The 17,500-nt window shown below is 44.8% G+C and overlaps 1 protein-coding gene across 2 annotated transcripts in view; it reads right to left on the reverse strand.

Moving 5' to 3' along the window:
- Positions 1-264: 264 nt before the first annotated feature.
- LOC143291956 (uncharacterized) overlaps positions 265-17,500 on the reverse strand; it is a 48,201-nt gene continuing 30,965 nt past the window's right edge. For both annotated transcript variants that reach the window (XM_076602107.1, XM_076602106.1), the window contains exons 3-5: positions 13,317-13,474; positions 11,970-12,123; positions 265-478 (exon numbers count right to left, since the gene is read on the reverse strand). In XM_076602107.1, coding sequence (XP_076458222.1) covers positions 273-478; positions 11,970-12,123; positions 13,317-13,474 — 518 coding nt within the window. In that variant the 3' untranslated portion in view covers positions 265-272. The remainder of the gene's footprint in view (positions 479-11,969; positions 12,124-13,316; positions 13,475-17,500) is intronic.

Consider the following 17,500-nt stretch of genomic DNA (forward strand, 5'->3'; position numbering starts at 1 on the left):
AGCATGACCGTACAGGGCAGGGCCATTCCAGGACTTACACACCAGATACGGATAGGACTTACACACTAGACGGGCCCTGACGTACAAGGTAATCATGAATAAATAAATAAAAAAAAAATTAAGCACAAACAAACAAACAAATGAATGAATAAATAAATATTTTTTAAGCCCTCGCACTGACAGGCCTGGATGACTTGACTACCTGTCGCGTCGGGTCACACCCCCCAACTCACCCTCACACCCTCTCCCCAGCCCCCCCTTCCCTCCACATACTACCTGGAGAGATCGTCCTGGGTGACGTTTTTGATCATGTCCTTGAGCAGCCGGTAGCGCTGTGGCAGCAGGTAGCGCTTGGAGTGGTCGTAGCTGGCTTCAAGCTGCTGGATCAGGTCGCGGATGATGGAGCACTTGCGCTTCACCTCGCGGAGCTGTTCCGTCTTGCGCGCGTTGTCCGCGTGCACGTCCTGTCGCGTCATCTCTGTGACATGATAATGATGGTGATGATGATGATAGATATATTGTACTCATATGGCGCAAACCCCCCTCGAAATGGGGATCTAAGCGCCAAACATGAGACAATACAGTCGTGTACAATAGTGCATTATACTACACACGAGCACATGAAGACAAAGAAGTGGAAAAAAAACAAAATCACATCATCACGGGAAGAGACACGGAGAGAGACACCATGACATGCTATTATCGTCATTTACCTGCAAAGGGGTCTACTGTGGGTGGTGACAATTGACATATTATCGTCGTTTCCCTGCAAAGAGGTTTGTTGGCATGGGGTGACAAGGGTTTAAGAACTTGACATATTACTGTCATCACATGCACAGAGTGAACTGACGAGAGTGTGACACCTTTCGAACGAAAGGGGGATTGTAAGCCCACGATTTCTCGCAATCCCACGATTTCTCTCAAAGTGAGAGAAACCGTGGGGCAAGTCCCCCTTATTGTAATCAAAAATATTTCCTTTATCATTGGAATTGGTTTCTTGTCTTTTCCCAATACAAAACTTAGAGAAAAATGAGAGAGAGAAAAAGGGGGCGACTACAACGACGACCATGATAATAATAACAGTGGCGATAGCGAAGACATGAACAGCAATAACACTGAAACACAACTATTGATTGTATTTCACATAACATGTATCACTACAATGCTTCGACCTCAAATTCAACATCGGAACTCAATAGCAAAAAACGAAATTCAGGCAATGTGTATAATCAAACAGAAATATAATATAACATAATATATTATATTATATAGTATAATATGCCTTTCACCGAATCTTTCCTAGATGTAAGGAATAAAATAAAAATGATTCAACTTTCTACATACATGTGATAGCAAAAAAGATGTTTCACAATGCTTTATCCTCACGTAGTGCGCCTGAAAACTGGACCAAATAGTTTTGTTGTGATGCAACCTTTTCTGTCACATTTATTTAGAATGTCTTCCATTTCATGTTTGCTTATTTGCTCGTCTGTTTGTGTCTGCTTCCTTTCGCATCCAAGACTGCACTGAAAATAGATTCTCTTTTTTTTACGGAAGACACTAAGAACATGAAAATATTTTACAACAGAGTGAAAAAGAACAAATCAACCAGCTAAATAAACACACATAAGGAAACACACACACACACACACACACACACACACACACACACACACACACACACTCACTCACTCACTCACTCACTCACTCACTCACTCACTGACATATACATACATTCACACTTTTTTAAACCAGTACTGTGCCATCACCTTCACCATCTTTTGTTGATGTCTTCGCTAACGCCACTGTCATCATCATTATCGTCGTTGTCGTTTCCCCCATTTCTCGTTTCTTTTTCTCTCTCTCACTTTTCTCTTAGATTTGCATTGGGAAAAGACAAGAAACTAACTCCGATGACAAAGAAAATATTTTTGATAAAAATAAGGGGGACTTCCCACGAGAGAGCAATTGAGAGAAACATGGGAGGGCAACGACTACGATTTCTCGCAGTCCCACGATTTCTCTCAAAATAAGAGAAATCGTGGGCTTACAGGGATTGCCATTTTTTATGAGATGGTCTGTCATATATTTTTTCTTCTTGTTGTTCTTTTCTTGTATGTCCTTGAGAAACAAACAGAAACCCTTTTCTTTAACAAAGTGATGATCCATAAATCTATTTCAAGTTTTTATTAATTGTCCTCTCACTCCTATTGGAGTATGGAGGATTACTGCAAAATAAACTTTTCATGCCCAGAACAAACATTTCCAAATACACAACGATGTCACATAAAAGTTGAGAAAACACAAATGTCTTTTAACTCCAAAAGTATAGCTAGGCAACATTTGCAAATCTAATCATCTTACTTGGAGCTAAAATGACTTTTTTGCCTCCTTTGAGCATATCGCGCATATTACAAAAATTAAAAACCGATTTTGGAGACAAATATTTTTAGGAACATATCTATTTCGTAACTGATCATAATTGGGACATTCCATTATAAAATGAAACTCATCACCAATCACAGACATGTTACAAACCTTACAAAGCCGTAACTCTCGTGGTATGCCTTTGTGTCACCCTGTTTCTATTTCCAGCTTATGATTACTACTTCGAAATCTGAAGAAACTGATAACGTAATTATCAGGCATTTGGCATATATTTTTTTCTACCAAATCCACTTTTGAAATTTCGATAAAACAAACATTTACTACTCGCCTCTAGAGCATGTCTCCATAGATTTTGAAAACTGTCTCTCAAAGCAATGTTGACATTCTCTCTCTCTCTCTCTCTCTCTCTCTAACACACACAAACACACACACGCACACGCACACACACACACACACACACATATATATATATATATATATATATATATAGAGAGAGAGAGAGAGAGAGAGAGAGAGAGAGAAGGAGGAAGTAACAGAGACTTCGGATTATCAGTTACGAGTAAATGAGTCCAGCTCATTGAATCTGCATGATAACTTTGCAATTATATCCACTCGCTCTGTACCTCTCTCTCTCTCTCTCTCTCTCTCTGTCTCTGTCTCTCACCGTCTCTGTAAACACACACACACACACACACACACACACACACACACACGTGTGTGTGTGTGTGTGTGTGTACGTGCGTGCGTGCGTGCGCGCGTGTGTTCGTGTGCGCGCGCGTCAAATCTTGCGTGAGTGCGTTGTAAGCCTGTGTTTGTGTTTGCGCTCTCGCACACAGACACTCGTGCGGACGCATGCGTAAAATTTAATGTAAATGGGAGCCCGCGCGATGTAAACCCAATACGTCCCCGATGAAAACGGACGTTCCTGGCATTACACTTCTATATCCCCTGGCGGCGACGATTTCAATGACAGAATCTCTCCCCTTGGCGCGACCACTGGCACAGTGAGTTATTCGTTTTTGGCTCCCTCCGCCACTGCTGAGATTTCCTGCTTATTGCGGACTTGCAGTGGGTGGAAATAAGGTCACAGATGAGGAGGAGAAGGAGGATTGACACGGTTTGTCTCAGCAAGGGCTCGAGCTTCCCAGTAACATCGTGAGTTTGTTGAACGTGAGAGACCGGCGGAGTGGAAGTCACTAGATATTCTGACAAAATTGAAGAATAGACAGAATTTTTTTTTTTTTTTTTTTTTTTACATAGACTGATCCTGGTTTTGACACACAACTGACAGACCTGGAGGAATCCGGTGAACGGTTCTTCTGTGTGGTGCCCCAGTGACTTCACAGAGTTAACCCTTTCACCGCCAGTCGATTTAGAGTACAAAATTCCCTTGTGGTTTAAACACAGAAAAGACAGTGGCTAAGAATAGCTGGGGGTTCCCTCTGCGATATATAGAAAATATAGCCTATCCTACCACCGAACATTAAGAGCAGTAGGTTCCTGGATAACAGACCAATGAATGGTCACCTTTCAGTGACATGGGTCCTCTACCACGCCTGTGCATAAATGCGAGCTTGGCGGTGAAAGGGTTAAGGGAGAAGAAGAAGTTGTTGTTTTTTAACAATCACGATCAGGTGCAACGACGAGCCGAGTCGATTAATGCCCAAAACCGGAACAGTTTTAACTTAATGGGAGAAACGGCTTCCCGCCTGCTGCAATCATGAGCTTTGTCCAGAGCAAATCCAAGCTCCACGTACGGAAGCCGACAGGACAACTGTATCTGCCACCTGGGTGAAGACGGACCGTGTGACAGCGAACGCAAAGAAGAAGAGAAGATCCAAAGCAACAAAGGACGACAATACAATACACATGGCTTCCAAGCCAAAGTCCTCGCCATAGAGATTGATGCAAGAGGGTTTGTGGACGCATCTGCCTGCAGCCTCATAAAACAGCTGTCGATTTCTGGCAGAGAGAGGACATGGGCTGTCAAGGCAATGGCAGAAGCACCAGAAAAGAGTTCCAGCTGGATCTGGTCGAGAAGGCATTAAATTTCCCTATTAAATTGGTTAAAACGTCTGCCAGAAAAGGTGACTCAGTCCTGAAGTGGCGACCACCCTGGAGGCGCGGGTTCGAACCTGCTGAGGACCAGGAAAAAAAAAGGGCGGCAATACAAGGGCTTCCAGGAGTCATGACCTGGGTGCAACCCGGCCCCCTTAGAGTGTAAGGAGTTAAGGGCCGAAACACTTGACTGAGGGGGGCTTCTTCTCTGAGGACTTTGTATTGTCCAGCTCTCCCTAGAGTTTCTTTTCACGGCAATAGTTAGCGTGTATAGATATACATATTTAAGTGATGTGTTCATAACCCACTCAGCAGGCGGACAAACCATGCTTTATCAAAAACAAAAACAAAACAAAAAAAAGCACACACAAGAAATCATACCAACAATGTGACACAAGACAAAGGGTCAAAAACAGAGAATAAAAACACAAGGCAAAACGTCGCACCCACCAGAACCCCACACTAATCAATTAATCAGCAGTGTAACAGTGTAACACGGTAAAAGCAGACACAGAAAAAATCATGGGGGCGAGGCCAGATGACATGATGACGCAACACGATTCACAGCCCTCAAAAAACGACAGAACGCCGGCGATCTCGGGAAGCTGTTTACGGTTGAGAGCCGGCGAAGAGACGCATACAAATGGCGACCAAGAGTCAGCCCAGAACTCAAGGTCACTTCCGTCGCCTCTTCTGTCATGCGCACTGGCTCAGATGCCGTGCTGTTAACGTCATGAAGTGGCTGCGCTCCTATTCTACGGTGTTGTTTGAAAATGAGGTCTTCTCGTGTGTGTGTGTGTGTGTGTGTGTGTGTGTGTGTATGTGTGTGTCAGTTGGTGGGGGGGGGGTGCGGTGCGTGCGTGTGTGTATATATGTGTGTATTAGCGCGTTTGTGTGTGCAAGAAGCTTTTATCATTGTCATCATCATCGTCATCATTATTATCCAAACCATCATCATCAGTTGTAGCAGCAGCAGCAGTAGTAGTAGCAGCAGTGATAATGGAAATGTGGTGGTGGTGGTTGTGGTGATATCATCAAGATTATTGTCAAAGGAGATTTCTTGAGCGTGTATCAATGCGCTCCAGACTTGAGCATCTCCTTCAGGCTGTTCCTCTCTGTGAAGCGGGCCTAGTTTCATCGCACTGATCAATCTTGTTCTCCTCTCCACATCTGTGCATTTCAGCCCTGCACTATTTGCTTTTTTTCTTGCTTTTTTTCAGTCAACGCAGAAAATCCTAATCGGATTCCATGACTTTACCAGGTTGTCGATTTCTTATGGTCGATTTCGCATGGGTCTCTCCAGTGGTGATTCGAGACCACGTTTGGAAACCTGCTCACAGGAGGCAGAGAATGTAGAGTCACGATATAACTCATACTATGACTCGTGGCAGGACTCAGTATATAGAGCAGAATTCAAAATGAGGCCAGAGTAAAATTCATAACATGCTAGACGAGAACCACACAATATGCCTCGACAGAACTTGGAACATGCCCGATGATTCAATATGCCATAGCAGGACTCAAAACATCCCAAAGAGAATTCGAAACTTGCCCACAGGACTCAAAATAAGCCGACAGCATGACTGAACATGAGCTAGACTGTACTGCTAGCTCCCGTCACTCCACCCATGACAGATGATTCACTTTTGCTGGTCGGCCACAGCCAAGGAAAATTCAGCGAATTCTTCATCATGACCTGAGTGGTTGTGTAATTATTTTGCAAGCTCACTCGCTGGTTGTGTGAGAACACAGAGTCATTTACGCCGCAGTATGGAGGACAGGGGTAGGCTACATGTGATACACTACGCACAGAGTCCGTAGGATCCTGAGAATCGAGTTGAGCACGGCTGAAGTTGGTGTTAGAGGTATCCATGATGGCGTCGCTGAAGCTGAACGAGTATTGCAAAAAGCGACGAAACCCACAATGTAGGGATGCTAGGAGGCCGGACAGCCAATACCATAGGCTGGACACTGCCCGCAGGACCCAGCAGCCCCTCGCGAGCAGCCCATCGCGAAGTTTTCCCTTGTTATACAAAGCTCGGTAGTAGTGAGAGTATTGCAAAGCCATTGCACAATATTGCAGACATTCTATTTTTTATGTCGTTACACTTAAAAATTTTGCAATTATGGAAAACGTATTTGTGGCAAACGTAATTATGGTCCCTCTAGAAAATGAGAATTTTAGGTGCTGCCCTGTTGGTCAAAGCGCGCGTACCTGTGGATAGCAAAAGATCCCAGGTTCAAACGTCATAGTCGGGGACGGAAAGAAGGGGTTTTTGTTTTGTTTGTTTGTTGTTGTTTTTTGGTTTTTGGGTTTTTTTTGGGGGGGTTGGGGGGTTTTATTTGGTTTTTTGGTTTGTTCTTGCACTGATCCTTGACTGGATGCAAGTCTTACTGGAAAAGAAACGAACCAAGCCGTGATACTTTACGTAACGCACGTAACGTAGTTAGCACACGTTAAAGAACTCATGGCAACGAATTTTTTTTATGACTCGGACTGATTTCTGTCCAACAATTCACTGTAAGAGATACACCACAAAGCACACAAATACAACAACAACAACAAAAAGGGGGACAAAATTGAGGAATGTGTAGTTCACCCGACTTGAATGGATCGTAATTTTGATCAACAATCACCTTCCATAAGGTCTTGAGCGATGATCTGAGTGCTCGTCTATTGTGTGAGACGATAAACTGAGGTCCCCTGTTAATAAAGCGCTGCACACACAGCTCGTAAAACAACCAAGAGCAACAAGTATTTGTGTCACTCACAAAATTCTGTTGAAAAAAATCTAATACATTGGAAAACAAATGTACATTTAGACACGATACAAGAAAAGGGGGGGGGGGCACTAGTCTGTGTGTGACGAATCAAAACGAGAGAGCCAGAAAGACACAGACAACAGAGAGACAGACAGAAGAAGAAGCCACAGGTCTTCGCTTTTTTTTCTTTCTTTCTTTCCTTTTTTCTTTTTTTTTTCCTTTTTTTTTTACTCCTACCCCCCACCCTCAATCTCTTCATTGCGTGAAAAGCATTGTAACCAGGAAAGTCCACCACGGAAAATCGATAAAACTGTTCTTCCAAATGAGAACACTCTCTCCACAAGACATAAAAGTAAGAGCGAGTAGATCTGTCCATAACAATTCTAACAGCATCAGTACTTTTAACTGTATAACAGCAACAGCAGCAGCAGTAGCAGCAACTGCAGCAATAGCAGCAGTAGTAGCAGCAGTAGCAGTAGTTGAGCAGTAGCAGTAGTAGCAGCAGTAGTGGCAGTATCAGTAGCAGCAATAGTAACAGCAGTAGCAGTAGTAGCAATAGTAACAGTAGTAGATCAGCAGTAGCAGTAGTAGATCAGCAGTAGTAGAACAGTAGCAGTAGTAGAGCAGTAGTAGCAACAGTAGATCAGTAGCAGCAGTAGAGCAGTAGCAGTAGTAGAGCAATAGTAGTAGTAGTAGGGCAGTAGTAGCAGTAGTAGGGCAGTAGCAGTAGTAGCAGCAGTAGCAGTAGCAGCAGTAGCAGTAGTAGCAGCAGTAGTAGTAGTAGCAGCAGTAGCAGTAGTAGAGCATGGTGGCAGCAGCAGCATTGTAGTAGTGATAACATAATCATGCAGAAATTTTTAACAGCAGCATTAGACACACAGGCACACGAACAGAGTGACAGACAAAAACGAAATTTAAGCGCACAGATACACAAATCCAAATGAAAAAGGACTGTGCGTGCAAAATGTTCGCGCGCGAACGTGCAAAGAAAAACAAAAATGGACAGGCACACAGACAGATGACTGAGGAGAAAGAAGAAGAAAAACAAAAAATGAAAATAAAAATAAAAATAAAAACCGACACATTCACAAAAACCATATTCGTTTGGTGGTTGTTGTTTTTTTTATGTCGTTTCACTAACACCTTCAAGACATCGTTTCTTTCGCAATTATGACAATGGGAAATAGATTTTGCCCCTTTTGAGCAAAGAGAATGCTGAAATACATGGCATCTTTATTTCGCTGTTATGATAGCGGATGGGCAGGGAGAGGTAACATAATGGACTCCCACACAGTCGAGAATGCAAGGCTTTATTCCAAAGGAACGTGATGAATAAGAAAATGGAGAAAGAACAGAGAGAGAGAGAGAGAGTCTTGTGCTGTAAGCCGGCACGGATGCTCTGGACGAGTCGCTGAACCTTGTTAATGGAGATTGGATTCTGCGAGGCTGACGATATAACGGGTCGGAATTCCTCGCGTCTTTATCCTCTTTGCCACTCTCCTTATTTCCTCTCTCTCTCTCTCTCTCTCTCTCTCTCTCTTTTGAGAGCTTTTGATTCCATAGAGAGAAATTTATTATGGCCTATTCTTTTGAAAAGCGGTATTAAGGGTAAGATTTTTCGTTGTATCTATAGTATGTATACTAATGTTAAAGCCAGAATTAGATGTGGTGCCAGATTAACAGATTACATTAATTGTACCCGTGGTGTAAAGCAAGGTGATGTTTGCAGTCCTGTTCTGTTTTCCTTATTTATTAATGAGATAGCATTAGAAGTAATCAGAGAAGGTAGACATGGAGCAACATTGATGCCTAATTATTTTGAATTATTTATACTGTTATTAGCTGATGATGTTGCTTTATTATCCGAAACTGTGATAGGTTTACAAACACAGCTTAACAATTTATATCATGCGGCTTCAGCTCTACGTTTAAAAGTAAACATGAATAAAAGCAATATCGTTGTATTCAGGAAAGGAGGGTATTTAGCTGCCAGGGAAAGATGGTTTTATAATGGCGTTGTAATGCCAGTTATTAATGCATATAAATACTTAGGAATTTACTTTTCCACAAAGTTGAGTTTTGGGGCAGCCTGTAGCGATCTTAACAGTAGGGGAAAAAACGCTTTATTGTATATTTTACAGAAATTATCGAAACTGAAATGTAATTCTTTAAACATATATTTAAAGCTGTTTGACTCACAGATTCAACCAATAGTCCAATATGGTGCCGAATTATGGGGACTCGATAAAGCTGCATTTCAGTGTGAAAAGATACATTTATTTGCACTTAAGAAGTTCTTAGGCGTAGAAGAGCGAACTCCCAATGATTTGATATACGGGGAAACAAACAGATATCCTATCTATATAAATTCAGTTATAAAATGCATTAAGTATTGGTTAAAGTTACTGAGAATGCATGAATCTAGACTGCCTCACAAAGCCTATAAAATGTTATTTGATCTTGATGCGCGTGGCAAAAGAAACTGGGCTACAAGTATACGCTGTAAACTGGATTTGGGTATGTATGGCTTAATCAAGGTGTAGAGGGGATTGATGAGTTTCTTCGGACTTTTAAAGAAAGACTTATTGCTTGTAGATGGCAAGAATGGGATTTCCATGTTAACAACAGTGAAAGATTTAATGCCTATAAAACCTTTTGTACTATACCCGATGTCAAAACCTATTTATTGATGAATATAGATAAACATTTAAAGTATATAATGACTAGATTTAGACTTGGTATTTCGGAAATTGCAGAACATAGTCACCGTTATAAAGTACATGATGAGTCTGATTTATTATGTCCACTGTGTAAGAAGGGGAAGGAAAATGAAGTGCACTTTGTTCTATCCTGTCCTGTTATGTATGACTTAAGAATGCAATACATACCGTTGAAATTTTTTAAGTTCCCTAGTCAGTTTAGATTATCGCTACTTATGGCATCTACACACGAACAAACTATCAGAAATTTCTCAATTTATCTGTACAAAGCGTTTAAGCTTCGATCCACTCTTACGTCGTAAAATTCATTTATTAAGCTTGTGCCACTTCTGATGACACGATTACTTTATTGAGTTCAGTTAAATAGGCGTGTTGTTATTTATCTGCTGTGTACTACTTAGTTAAGTGTATACTGCATGACAACGTATGATATTTGTCTTGCTTATTTTATTTTATTTTTTCTTCTCACATTTGTTTTTGTCTGACACCCTTTCATGAGGGGCAATGGCCTATATGAATAAACCATTCATTCATTCATTCATTCTCTCTCTCTCTCTCTCTCTCTCTCTCTCTCTCTCTCTCTCCCTCCCTCTCTCTCTCTCTCTCTCTCTCATGTATTTACTTACCTCATTACCCTGGTAAAATAAAATTTCGTTTCGTTTCATTTCGTTTCGTTTCCTCTGTGTGTGTGTGTGTGTGTGTGTGTGTGTGTGTGTGTGTGTGTGTGTGTGTGTGTGTGTGTGTGTGTGTGTAGCCTGGTACGAAATAACTGAACTATGATATATATCCCTGTGGAAAATGGTCTTTTTTTTATATTCTCCGTCTTAGGTTCCAAAGTGTATTACTGTGTATATTATATCGTACGGATTTCTTCTTCTTCTTCTTCTCCTCCTCCTCCTCTTTCTTATTCTTGTTCTTCTTGTTCTTCATATTCTTATTCTTCTTCTCCTCTTACTTCTTCTTCTTCTTCTTGCTTCTTAGTGTGTTGGGTGGAGGTTCTTACTTTGATTTAACGTCATTTTGAGTGATATGTGATATGAGTGTATTTTGGGGAGTGGGTAGGTGTATGTGCATGTGTGTGTGTGTGTGTGTGTTTGTGTGTGTGCGTATGTTTGCATGTGTTCGTTGGTATGCGTATGTGTGCGTGCGCGTGTGTATGTATATTATCAGTAAATAGGGAATATAAAAAAGGATTAATCAGAACATTCTAGTCAACAACTCATAAACACTAAAATGTAATGTCAATTAACAAAATCAACAGAACTCACAAAAACACACACAAAACAATTATACTTGTGTCACATTACAGGAACACTCCAATCGGACTATGTAACAACTGGGATTCTGCAATCCATCAAGTGAGTGAGTGTATGTGTGTGTGTGTGAGAGAGAGAGAGAGAGAGAGAGAGAGAGAGAGTGCGTGTGTGTGTTTGTGTGCGCGTGTGCGTGTGTGTGTGTGTGTGTGTGTGCATGCGCTGCGTGGAAGGGTGTTTGGGTATGTACATGCGTATGTGTTTGTGTGTGTACGTGAAAGAGACAGAGACAGACAGACACATACAGACACACAAAGACACAGAGAGACAGGCACGGGCACAAATCGACAGACACACAGACACAGGAAGAGACACACAGAGACAGGCACAGACAGACACATACAGGGTGACACATACACAGACAGGCACAGACACAGAGAGGGAGACACACACAGAGAGACAGGCACAGACACAGACAGACAGACGTCTACAGGGAGATATGCATAGACAGAGACAGAGACAGGGAGACATGCACAGACAGAGACAGAGACAGGGAGACAGGCACAGACAGAGACAGAGACAGGGAGACACACACACAAACACAGACTGACAGACACAAAGAGACAGACATAGACAAAAACAGATAAACACACACACACACACACACACACACACACACACACACACACACACACACACACACACACACACACACACACACACACACACTCACACACACACACATTCAGGACCCCACACGTTTCCACCTCAACGCCAAACTACTCACTGCTGCATCGTTCCTCTCGACGTTTCTGGCCCTGGCTATGCGAGGTGGACGACTTGCAGCCCTGAGCCAGCCCCACGATGCCTCCTGCTTCACCCCCTCCTCCTAGCTTGTCAGGGTCCAGGCGTAAGTGAAGCACCGTCCGCTTGGCCATGCCCTGTTGCGGGGGGGGATGGGTGGGGAGGGGAGTCAAGGGGCGGGGGTGGGAGTGGGGGATTGTGAGGGGCGGGGGAGGAGGGGGGAGACCGACAAGTTTCCAGTTTCAGTTTCAGTTTCTTGAGGCCGAAGCCTCTTCCAACTACCTCTACCACCCGCGCCCCTCCCCCCCCCCCCAAATCTCACCCCAACTACACACACACACACACACACACACACACACGCACGCACGCACGCACACTCATCCACCTTCAACCCCCACCCCCACCCCCAACACACAACAACAACAACGACAACAACACAACACACCACACTCACCTTGTGACGTAGGCACCCGTCTGACGAGGTCTCGCTCTTTAACCTCATCATACTCACTGGCGAGTTGCTCCACCACCTGCCAAGTCACCCACCCAGCCACCCCACCACCACCACCACCACCACACATCCCTACTTCCACCCACCCACCCATCACCAACACACCCACCACCCCGCACACACACATACACAAACATACAACACCACACTCACCTTCAAACGCTGGTAACGTCTGACGGAGTCCAGCTATTTGGTCTCATCATACCTCCTGGCGAGATGCTCTGCTACCTGTCTCGTCATCAGCCCAACCACCCACGTCCCCTCCCACACCCCGCCACCCCCCCCCCCCCCCCACACACACACACACACATACACACACTCCCTTACCTCCACCTACCCGCCCACCCACTATCACCACCACCACCCCCACACACTTATACGCAAACACACAAGAAGAAGAACAACAACAACACACTCACTTCATACGTTGGTATCGTCTTTTTCACCCTCATCGTACTCTCCGATGAGTTGTTGTCTCGTCACCCACCCAACCACCACCACCACCACCACCACCCCACACATGCACTACAACAACACAAACAACAACAACAACACACAACACTACACCAAACTCACCTTCAAACATACACAACCACAACCACAACAACAACACTCACCTTCAGACGCCGGTACCGACGGAGTCCAAATCTTTGGGCTCATCTTACTCACTGGCGAGTTATTCCACTACCTGCCTAGTCACCCACCCAACCAATCCCCACACACAAACACACACTCCCCTACCTCTACAAACCCACCACCACCACCGCCGCCACACCACTACAACCACCACAACACCACCACCACCACCACCACACTCACCTTCAGACGTTGGTACCGTCTGACGGGGTCCAGCTCTTTGGCCTCATCGTACTCCCTAGCCAGCTGCTCCACCACCTGCCTCAGCTTCTTGTGCTCCCGCTGGGCCGCCTCTAGCTCCACGCTCAGCGCCTCGTTCTCTCGCCGCACCTCGTCCGTGGCTGAGGATGCCAGCAGGAGGGAGCTCAGACTCATGGTGTGGACGTGGCGGGGGTAGGTTGGGGGGCAGAGGAAGGTGGTTGTTGTTGGTGGTGGTTGTGGTGGTAGGATATTCTAGTTGCTGAGTTTGGTGGTGGTGGTGGTAGTGGTGGGGGAGGGGGATTCTAGTTGTTGAGTTTGTTGTTGGTGGTCGGGGGGCGGGGGTTAATTGTTGAGTCTGTTGGTGGTGGTAGTGGTGGGGGGGGGGGGTTATTTGTTGAATTTGTTGTTGATGGTGGGGGTGGGGGTGGGAGATTCTAGTTGTTGAGTTTGTTGGTGGTGGTGGTGGTGGTGGGACGGGGGGATTCTAGTTGTTGGGTTTGGCGGTGGGGGGGGGGGGGATTCTAGTCGTAGAATTGGTTGTTGGATATTCTAGTTGTTGAGTTTGGTGGTGGTGGTGGTGGGGGGCGGGGGGGACTCTAGTTGTTGAGTTTGTTAGTGCTGTTGCTGTTGTTGATGGTGGCGGTAGCGGTGGTGGTGGTAGTGGGGCGGGGGGACTCTAGTTGCTGGATCTGTTGCTGTTGCTGGGCGTTCGAGGTTGAGGGGGGGAGGGACGTTTGTTCTGAGTGTTTGTTGGTGTTGTTGGTGGTGGTGGTGGCAGTGGTGGTGGTGGTAGGGGATTGTAGTTGTTGAGTTTGTTATTGTTGTTGTTGTTGATGGTGGTGGTGTAGGTGGTGGTAGGGGATTCTAGTTGTTGAGTTTGTTATTGTAGTTGTTGTTGTTGATGATGATGGTGGTGGCGGCGGTGGTGGTGGAAGGGGATTCTAACTGTTGGGTTTGTTGTTGTTGGGCGTTTGGAAGCTGGGGGGATGCTTGTAGTGAGTGTTTGCTGTTGCTGTTGTTGTTGGTGTTGCTGTTGGTGGTGATGGTGGTGGCGGTGGAGGTGGTGGTGGTGGTGGTGGTGGTGGAGTTAGTCGTCTATGGTCGGGGCTGCCAGCAGGAGGGAGCTCTGGCTCATGGTTTGAAAATGGCGGGAGTAGGCAGGAGGGTGGTGGTGGAGGGGGATTCTAGTCGTTGTGTAAGTAATTGTTGGGGCTTGGAGTTTGGAGAAGGGGTGCTTGTTGTGAGTGTTTGTTGTTGTTGTTGTTGTTGTTGTCAGGTATTTATTTTTTCCAGCGACTTTTTCTCTTTGACATGTATCAGTGTTCTTCCCGTAACAATTTGTTTAACCCGTTTCTCAACAAGTCTTCGGGTTTTTTGTTTACGTTTTTTTTTTAATCACATCATGAATTCTTCTCTAGCTTGTGAAATTCGAGTGTTTTTGTGGTGTGTTACCATCCTCAAAAGTTACTGTTTTTGTTGTTATTGTTCTTTTCTTGATTCATATCATGAATTCTTCTTTAGCTTATAAATTTTATGTTCTTTGTGGTTTGTTTTTGTTGTTTTGTTCTTGATATTTTCAATATTGTTGTTCTTGTATCGATGCAGTAAATCACGCATCCAGTTGCTTTTTCTTCTATCATCAGTCAGTCCTTAACATAATTTCTAAAAGGGGAAAAAAACTCTGCGTGACCGATTCATCAATATCAATGAAAATTCGGTTTAAAAAGAAAAGAGCAACAGGAACACATCGACATCACCAAAGACACAATAAAGACCACAAAACAACTGAAGTTATTCATCCACTGCCAAACCATCGATGCTCGCACCAAGCATCAAACTAAACCCCCCCAAAAAAATATTTTTTTGGAGAATTTGCCATGAGACCTAATTCACCAGCTCCATCAAAGAAAAGAAGAAAACAAAGAAAAGAAACACTGATGCCACTCCCACAAAGTTCCGAGGCCAAACAAGAAGAACGAATCGACACGGGCACTGAGCACATCACGACAAAACACCGAATGATAAAGCTGAACATTCACCATTCACTTCGGAAACCGTCAACAAAGAGTTTTGTTATCAAAGCAAAAACAGTAAGGAAAGAAGGGGACGGAGAAACACTTGTATAGTTTCGCTTACAGTTTCAGTTTCAGGGAGTTGTCAAAACGTGCGGACTGATCCATATTGGTTACACCATATCTACTTTTGGAGAGAGGAAAAAAACAGATCCCTGACCTTTGCATAAACCTAACGTGCTGGTCAGGCCTGGGGCTGTGCTGCTTCCGGTTCATCAAAAAGTCCAATTTATGTGCGTGCAACACGAGAGATAACACAAAAGATATAAAAACAAATAAATAAAAAGATAATAAACTGCAACTAAGGGAGACCACCACATCCGAACATTTCCCCCCACTGCGGTGAACTACTCCTATCTGTCGATGAACGGTTCCGGGCTGAGTCCCAGAACTTTCCTCCACCTGAAAGAGAAGAGACGAAAGGCAGAACTGTTCTCTCACGGCGCTGATCCCGAGTCCGATTCGTCCACCCCCCATCCCCACCCCCCACCCCCACCGCACCTCACCGCACGCCCCATTACGGGAGAGTGTCACAGCAAATTCGCCGCCGCCTGCGATCGCCATGTCCTGGTATCGATCGGCGAAAGAAAAAGAATGGGAGGGTGGAAAGAACAGAAAAAGGGGGGTGGAGGATAGAACAGAAAAGAAATACACTGGTTGGGAGGAAGTTGTGAGCGGTAGGCCTGGCGACAGCATTACTCCCACTGTCTGCGCCATTTTTTTCTCTTCCGGAAGCTTCGAGGGATGCCCATTAAAGATTTCCCCTGACCCCCTTCCCGTGGACTGAGAGGAGTAAAACTTGGCACGGTTATCAGTCTTTCTCTACATAAATACCAGCAAGGGTGACAACACTTCTCCCATCTCTTTATGCAGCTGTGAAAACCTTGCCCGTAGAAATCTGCAGGTTGCGCCCGAAGCCACAACTTGACCTCGGAAATAAGCGTTTCATCGTCTGGGAAGTACTTGCCTTTCAAAAATGACTTCATGGATGGAAGGAGATGAGGTCAAATGGTATGAGGGTGGGACAGTAAGGGGGGTTGATGAAGGATTTCATAGCGGCAGGACCGCGCTTCCCTCTGGGCAACATACGACATGTGAGCCGGGACGTTGTCTCGCAGGAGGCGGACACATTAGGTCAGCATGCCGCCTTCCCCCCCCCCCCCCCCCCCCCCCGCAGTTTCCGCAGCAATGAAGCGTAGTATGTCCCGGTAACTGTGGTACCCTTTGCCAGGAAATCCATCTTCACTACTCCGCGTTGGTCCCAAAAGACCGTGAGCATGATCTTGCCCGCCGACTGTTGGACATGTGCCTTCTTCGGAGAAAATGTTTCCATTGCTTCGACTGGATCATAGCGATGGACCCATGTTTCATCCTGCGTGATTAGTCTGTCGAGGAAGCCCTGATTTTCTAAAAGAACCTAGGAGCACGGGACTCAATTCTGCTTCTCAAAAGGTGTGAGCAACCGGGGAATCCATCGTGCAGACAACTTCCGCAAGTGCAACATGGTCATGGATGATTTTTCCCACAGATCCCACACTGATCTTCACATCTTGGGCTTGTTGGCGCACGGTGATGCGGCGATCCTCCAAAATGGCGACCTCCACTTGCTGAATGGTGTCTTCATCAATGGCGGACTGTGGTCTGCCCGGGAATGGGAGCCGTTTCCAACGATGTCCGACCACACTTGAACTGACGAAGCCAGTGCTTGACAACGTCATACAATGGGGCATCCTCCCAATAAGTCTCTGTCATCTCATCGGACGTCTCCTTGGTGTGCGGCCTCTCAAGTACAGAAACCTGATGGCCGCTTCAACTGGCTCCATTACCACACCTTACTCCACCATAGCACCTGTGAAAGAGAAACTGTTACGAGTTCAGAGAAGCAAATTACCACGCGAGCCATATAAATATGTATTGCTATACATATGCAGTTTTAGCTTCCTGTAATAACCGGAAATAAATCAGGGTAGATCTTTTATGAACATCCCTCGTATGCATGAAGAACGAGCGAACGGTTGTGGTTTGTGATTTGACATGTCGACTTAACGTGTCGCTCGTGGTTTTTTTCGCTAACATTAGCAACAAGTGTCTGTG

Source organism: Babylonia areolata, chromosome 18 (genome assembly GCF_041734735.1).
Source record: "Babylonia areolata isolate BAREFJ2019XMU chromosome 18, ASM4173473v1, whole genome shotgun sequence".
Lineage (NCBI taxonomy): Eukaryota > Metazoa > Mollusca > Gastropoda > Neogastropoda > Buccinidae > Babylonia > Babylonia areolata.